Genomic DNA, 7,966 nt, shown 5'->3' on the forward strand with positions numbered 1-7,966 from the left:
GTTACTCATTTGGTTGGCCCAATCTATATGTAGATTAAAGTCACCCATGATGACTGCTGTGCCCTTATTGCACACTTCTTTAATTTCTCTTTTAATGCCATCCCCAACCTCCGCCTTACTGTTTGGAGGTCTATAAACCACTCCCACTAACGTTTTTTTCCCCTTAGTATTTCTCAATTCTACCCATACAGATTCCACCTCATCAGAGCTAATATCCTTCATTACAATTGTGTTATTCCCTTCTTTAACCAGTAATGCTACCCCACCTCCCTTTCCTTTTTGCCTATCTTTCCTGAATATCGAATACCCCAGGATGTTGAGTTCCCAGTCCTGGCCTTCCTTGAGCCATGTTTCCGTAATCCCAACCAAATCGTACTTGTTTACTTCTATTTGCGCAGCCAATTCATCCACCTTATTACAAATGCTCCTCGCATTAAGACACAAAGCCTTCAGGCTTGTTTTTTTAACGCTCTTAGTCCTATTAGAATTATTATTTACTGTGGCCATGTTTGATTTAAACCGTTGATTTCTCTGACTGCCACTTTTGTTTTTCTCCTTTCTATCTTTTGCTTTTACCCTTGTTTCCCTTTCCTCTGTCTCCCTACTCAGGTTCCCAACCCCCTGCCATTTTAGTTTAAACCCTCCCCCACAGCACTAGCAAATACTCCCCCTAGGACATTGGTTCCAGCCCTGCCCAGGTGCAAACCGTCCGGTTTGAACTGGTCCCACCTCCCCCAGAACTGGTTCCAATGTCCCAGGAACTTGAATCCCTCCCCCTGGCACCATTCCTCTAGCCACGTATTCATCTGAAGTATCCTTCTATTTCTACTCTGACTAGCACGTAGTAACTAGTGGTGTTCCGCAGGGGTCAGTGCTGGGTCCCCAACTCTTTACAATCTATATTAACGATTTGGAGGAGGGGACCGAGTGTAACATATCAAAGTTTGCAGATGATACAAAGATGGGAGGGAAAGTAGTGAGTGAGGAGGACATAAAAAACCTGCAAAGGGACATAGACAGGCTAAGTAAGTGGGCAGAGATTTGGCAGATGGAATACATTACTGGAAAGTGTGAGGTTATGCACTTTGGCAGGAAAAATCATAGAGCAAGTTATTATCTTAATGGCAAGAAACTGGAAAGTACTGTAGTACAAAGGGATCTGGGGGTCCTGGTGCACGAAGCTCAAAAGTTAGTATGCAGGTGCAGCAAGTGATCAAGAAGGCCAATGGAATGTTGGCTTTTATTGCTAGGGGCATAGAATATAAAAACAGGGAGGTATTGCTGCAGTTGTACAAGGTATTGGTGAGACCGCACCTGGAATACTGCATACAGTTTTGGTGTCCATACTTAAGAAAAGACATACTTGCTCTCGAGTCAGTACAAAGAAGGTTCACTTGGTTAATCCCGGGGATGAGGGGGTGGTCATATGAGGAGAGGTTGAGTAGATTGGGACTCTACTCATTGGAGTTCAGAAGAATGAGAGGCGATCTTATTGAAACATATAAGATTGTGAAGGGGCTTGATCGGGTGGATGCGGTGAGGATGTTCCCAATGATGGGTGAAACTAGAACTAGGGGGCATAATCTTAGAATAAGGGGCTGCTCTTTCAAAACTGAGATGAGGAGAAACTTCTTCACTCAGAGGGTGGTAGGTTTGTGGAATTTGCTGCCCCAGAAAGCTGTGGCAGCTACATCATTAAATACATTTAAAACAGAAATAGATAGTTTCCTAGAAGTAAATGGAATTAAGGGTTACGGGGAGCGGGCAGGAAATTGGACATGAGTCTAGGTTCGGAATGGTCATGGCCCTGTGGGTAGTGGAGCGGGCCCAGGGGCCGTGTAGCCTGGTTCTGCTCCTACTTCTTGTGTTCTAATTCTGTGTTAGATTTCAGGAGATGGTTCTATTCCTGTTCCTGGCTGGGGTGGAGATCGCCTTTACAGAAGGTAAGTACTGTAGAAAATATAGGGACAGAGTGATCTCCTGGACGAGTTTCGATCGCCTAGATGGGCCGGAGAGGAATTTCCCAGATTTTTTCTCCCAAATTGGCCATTGGGTTTTTTATCTGGTTTTTCGCCTCTCCCAGGAGATCACATGGGTTCGGGTGGGATGGAGAGTGATAGAAGATTTGAGGTTAGGATCAGATCAGCCATGATCTTATTGAATGGTGGAGCAGGCTCAAGGGGCTGATTGGCCTACTCCTGCTCCTATTTCTTATGTTCTTATGTAAAGAATTCTAGAGTTTTGAAAGAGCAGCCCCTTATTCTAAGATTATGCCCCCTAGTTCTAGTTTCACCCATCATTGGGAACATCCTCACCGCATCCACCCGATCAAGCCCCTTCACAATCTTATATGTTTCAATAAGATCGCCTCTCATTCTTCTATGTGTCGGGACTGTAGTATGTGGGAGTTTGTGGACAGCGAGACTGTCCCGGATTCCCACTACTGCAGGAAATATCTCTGCCTTCAGTCACTCTGGCTCAGAGTCATTGAGCTGGAGTGTGAGTTGGAGACACTCTGAAACATAAGGGAGGGGGAGGAATTTCTGGACAGTTTTATCCAGAATACAGTCACACCCCAAAGGAAAGCACAGGTTCAGGAAAGGGAGGGTGTGACTGCTAGGGAGACAGGTAATGGGGACTTAGGAGAGGTTGAGAATGAGGTTCCACAGACACTGGTCCTGTCCAACAGGTACTTATTACAATGTACTCGCTACTGGTGACAACCAGGAGAAAGTCTGCAGGGAGGACAGCCACAATGCAGACCAAGGCACCATGATTCAGAAGGCTGTCCAAGGGAAGGAAGAGCAGTATAGAAATGTGGTGGTGATAGGGGATTCTATAATTAGGGGGATAGATAGCGTCCTCTGCAGCCAAGAACAAGAATCCCGAAGGGTGTGTTGCCAGGTTAAGAGATATCTCAAAGCGGCTGGAGAGGAATTCGGAAAGGGAGGGGGTAAATCCAGTTGTCGTGGTCCATGTCAGAACAAACAACATAGGTAGGAACAGGGAGGAAGTCCTGCTGAAGGACTATCAGGAGTTAGGAGCTAAATGAAAAAGCAGAACCTCGAGGGTAATAAATTATGGATTATTGCCCGAGACATGTGCAAATTGGCATAGGAGCAGTCAGATCAGGAGAATTAACACGTGGTGAAAGGTGTGGTGTGAGAAAGAGGGGTTCCTTTTCATGGGACACTGGCACCAGTTCTGGGACAGGAAGGAGCTGTACCGATGGGACGGGCTCCACCTGAACCGTGATGGGACCCATGTCCTAGCAGAACGGGTAAATAGGGAGGTGGCAAAGGTGTGGTGTATGTGCCTTTAAGAGCAATTATGGTGTATGTGCCTTTAAGAGCCCCAGGTGTGCGAATGCCGGTAATTGCAACTTGGGCTATATAAGCCTGTGTGTTGTGTATATCCTTTAGAAACCCCCACCAGACTTGCTTAGTAAATACCTATGAACCAACTCCTGTCTTCAGTGTCTTTATCTACACACGGACACTACAAAAGGCTTTAAATTAGTAAGATGGAGGGAGGGGTTTACAAGAAATGAAACCAGACTAAATATAAACAGAACAGGAAAGGCGAGCATAGGAAAGAATAATGTAAGGGAGGACATTGATGGCCAGGGAATGAATAGAGGTATAGAACAGGACTGTAAAAAGATGGTTAAAAATAAAGTGAAAGGAACTGCTATTAAAAATGAGTTAAACTGTCTGTACAGCAATGCGACAGTGTCCGTAATAAAACAGGGGAGCTGGAGGCAATCACGCGTTGCAAGGAACCAGACATAATAGGGATTACTGAGACATGGCTACAGAAAAATCAGGATTGGGAATTAAACATTGCAGGGTATAACATATTTAGAAAAGATAGAGAGGAAAAAGGGAAGGTGGAGCAGCTGTACATATTAGGGATAACATAATAACGGTAGAAAAAAATTGACGCAGCTATCAGCAAGACAAAAATAGAATCCATGTGGATAGAGATAAAAGATAATAAAGAATTAATCACACTAATGGGGTAGTCTACAGACCACCTATTAGCGGAAGGGAGGTGGAGGAAGAAATATGCAAACAAATTAGGGAAATGAGTAAAAAACATAGAATAATAATCATGGGGGATTTCAACTACCCTGATATTAATTGGACAGAATAGGTAGGTAAAGGGGATAAGCGAATGGAGTTTGTACAATGTGTACAGGACTTCTTTTTAACCCAATATGTAAAAAACCCAACAAGGGAGGATTCGCTACTGGATCTAGTAATGGGGAATGAACCAGAGCAGATAACAGAAGTAAAAGTAGGGGAACATCGAGGCAATTGCGACCATAATATAATACGCTTTAAGATAATAATTGAGAAAGACATAAGTATGATGAAGACCAGGGTAAAAGATTGGAGAAAAGCTGATTTTGAGGGGCTGAGAATAGAACTTAGGAAAATAAAATGGACAGCAATATTGGCAGCAACGGGAAACATTTGAAACGGTGTTCAACAGAGTTCAGGAAAAATATATTCCGCTAAAAAAAAGCAGAACAAACTAAACACTAATGGGACACCATGGATGAATAAAGCCATAAGGGAAAAATTGAGGGTAAGGAAAGAGGCATACATTAAGTACATGGACAGCTGGGGAGAGCATGATAAGGGAGAATACAAAGAGATTAGGAGAGAAGTCAAAAAAAAATTAGGAAGGCAAAGAGGAACAATGAAATTAAATTATCAAGGAACATAAAACAAAACAGTAAAATATTTTATAGGCACATAAATAGAAAAGGAAGGTCGGGATGGGAATAGGGCCGCCAAGGGATGGACAGAATAATACCACAGGCAGCAATAGAGAGATGGCAGAAATATTAAAAAATGACTTTGCTTCAGTATTTGCCAGGGAGATAGAACAGGTGGACATGACATTGGATGATGAGATTAGTAATGAAATAACTGCATTTAAAATAAAAAGAGGAGATATATTAAATAAACTAATCAAACTAGGAAAAAACCCTGGTCTGGATGGATAACACCATGCATTTTAAAAGAATCTAAGGAAGAGATAGCAGAGACATTAATAATTCGTTAGAAAAAGGTGTAGTGCCAGAGGACTGATGGAAAGCTAACATAATACCTATATTTAAGAAGGTAGATAGAACATGTCCAGGGAATTATAGACCAGTCAACTTAACATCGGTGGTAGGAAAAATAATGGAATCCCTACTAAAGGAGAAAATAGAACATCTAGAAACCAAAAATATAATAATGAATAGTCAGCATGGATTTCAAAAGGGCAAGTCTTGTATGACTAACCTCATTGAATTTTTTGAAGAGTTAACAGAGAGAGTATACAACGATAATGTCATAGATATAATTTATCTAGATTTTCAAGAGGCCTACGATAAGGTACCACATAATAGACTGATGAATAAGGTTAGAGAATGTGGAGTCAGGGGACAAGTAGCAGAATGGATAGCTAGCTGGCTTCAAGACAGAAAGCAGAGCGTGGGGGTAAAAGACTAAAATTTACAGTGGCAGAAGTTGGGTACTGGTGTTCTACAAGGATCAGTGCTGGGACCACTGTTGTTCACAATTTACATTAACGATTTGGACTTTGGAATCAAAAACACAATTTCTAAATTTGTGGATGACACCAAATTGGGGGGATAGTCAATGCTGAGGAGGACTGCAACAAATGACAGGAGAATCATAGAATCATAGAACGTTACAGCACGGAAGGAGGCCATTTTGGCCCATCGTGTCCACGCTGGCCAACAAAGAGCTATCCAGACTAATCCCACTTCCCAGCTCTTGGTCCTTAGCCCTGCAGGTTAGAGCATCCCAAGTGCACATCCAAGTACATTTTAAATGTTGTTTGGGTTCCTGCCTCTACCACCCTTTCAGACAGTGAGTTCCAGACCCCCACAACCCTCTGGGTGAAGAAATTTCTCCTCAAATCCCCTCTAAACCTTCCACCAATTACTTTAAAACTGTGCCCCCTGGTTTTTGACCCCTTAAGGAGCACATTAATAAACTTGTAGAATGGGCATATAATTGGCAAATGAAATTCAACACAGATGAATGTGAGGTATTACATTTTGGTAGGAAGAATAGGGAGGTCACTTATTACTTGGAGGGTGCGACTCTGGGTGGGGTAAAGGAGCAAAGGGATCTCGGAGTACAAATACACAAAATCACGAAAAGTAGCGATACAGGTTAACAAAGCCATAAAAAAAGCAAACCAAGCACTAGGGGTTATTTCTAAAGGGATAGAATTGAAAAGTAGTGAAGTTATGCTAAACTTGTATTGAACCTTGGTTAGACCACACTTGGAGTACTGTGTGCTATTCTGGTTGCCATATTATAAAAAAGATATAGAGGCACTGGAGAGGGTGCAGAGAAGATTTACAAGGATGATACCAGAAATGCGAGGGTATACGTATCAGGAAAGGATGAACAGGCTGGGTCTCTTTTCTCCTGGAAAAAAAAGTCTGAAGTGGGGGGTGGTGGGGAGGGGGTGGGGGGTGGCGGGGGTGGTGACCTAATAGAGGTCTTTAAAATTATGAAAGGTTTTGATAGAGTAGATACAAAGAGAGTGTTTCCACTTGTGGGGAAGAGCAAAACTAGAGGCCATCAATATAAGATAGTCACCAAGAAATCAAATAGGGAATTCAGAAGGAACGTCTTTACCCCGAGAGTGGTGGGAATGCGGAACTCGCTACCACAGGAAGTAGTTGAGGCAACTAGTATAGATGCATTTAAGGAGAGGCTAGCTAAGCATATGAGGGAGAAGGGAATAGAGGGTTATGCTGATAGAGTTAGATGAGGAAAGACGGGAAGAGACTCGTGTGGAGCATAAACGTCGGCATGGACTGGTTGGGCCGAATGGCCTGTTTCTGTGCTGTATATCCTATATTATCCTATGTTATACTACCAAGCAGATTTACCAGAAAGTTTGGTAGCAAAACATATTTCTTCTCTCTACAAAATACTCTTAGCTTTGTTACTTTAGTCAAAAATATTTTTGTACTCCCTAAAAAGTTAAGAACTAAAAATACATCAAAATGCAGGGAAGTAGATGTCTTTTGTAATAATTAAAGAAAGGGATAATATTAACATATTAATGCATCAGACATTGAAAATTTAGGTGAATTATTGTAAAAAATACTTAAGCTATACTTATTAGCATTTAAATATTATTACAATAAATCCTAATATAAACATACTAAGTATAAAAGTTCCTTATTTTGTTACTTACAGGCTGGAGTTAGGGAAACAGCAATCAAAGAAATGAACAGTGTGTGTTGCAATGATTTCATTGTAGCTTCTCTTGTGATTGCAATCAAAGTTCTCAATTAATTTATAATGAGCTCAAAGGGATGTGGTTTGTTCACTTTGATGTCATCCTATTTAAGGGAAGCCAAATGACCACGCCCAAAGCTGACCAGAGTACCGTAACAAATATTAAGGCGTCAGTGAGAGGAAACTGGGGTTTCACTGAGGTTTAAAAAAAAATCTTGGAATCTGTCATTTGATATATAGCTTGAACTTTTCAATGAAATATTCTGATGACACATTTGCCATATTTATTAGAAACCCATATCATGTGCAAACTAAATAATGTCATAAATGAGAACTGACTAAATCTGAGAAAATATTAACGGAATGTGCCATTTTAATGTGGTTTACTTTCAAATAGAGACAGCCCTAACAGAAAGGATATCACTAAACAGGCATATATAGGATTATTTTAAGTGATATTCTTCTACATTATTGCATCAAACTTTTGTTTATGTGCGTACATTGAGGTAGGAGGAAGAAGAGGTGTTAAGAAACTGATCAGAGAAAAAATGACAAAATCCATGACTAAGAAGGTGCCAAGTTGTGCTGTGGTCTATGGTGCGTTAGCTGAATAGAAGGAGGGGTGCTACAGTTGGACTCAGGGCCAATGAATAATGATAAGGAGATAGAATCTCTCT

At 41.5% G+C, this 7,966-nt stretch overlaps 1 protein-coding gene across 1 annotated transcript in view; it reads right to left on the reverse strand.

Moving 5' to 3' along the window:
- LOC147123392 (granzyme K-like) overlaps positions 1-7,347 on the reverse strand; it is a 28,201-nt gene extending 20,854 nt beyond the window's left edge. The window contains exon 1 of the mRNA XM_085972267.1: positions 7,246-7,347. Within this exon, the coding sequence (XP_085828393.1) occupies positions 7,246-7,306 (61 nt within the window). The 5' untranslated portion in view covers positions 7,307-7,347. The remainder of the gene's footprint in view (positions 1-7,245) is intronic.
- Positions 7,348-7,966: the final 619 nt, after the last annotated feature.

This window comes from Somniosus microcephalus, chromosome 2 (assembly GCF_052327205.1).
Source record: "Somniosus microcephalus isolate GS21.2 chromosome 2, FLI_Smic_1.0, whole genome shotgun sequence".
Taxonomy (NCBI): domain Eukaryota; kingdom Metazoa; phylum Chordata; class Chondrichthyes; order Squaliformes; family Somniosidae; genus Somniosus; species Somniosus microcephalus.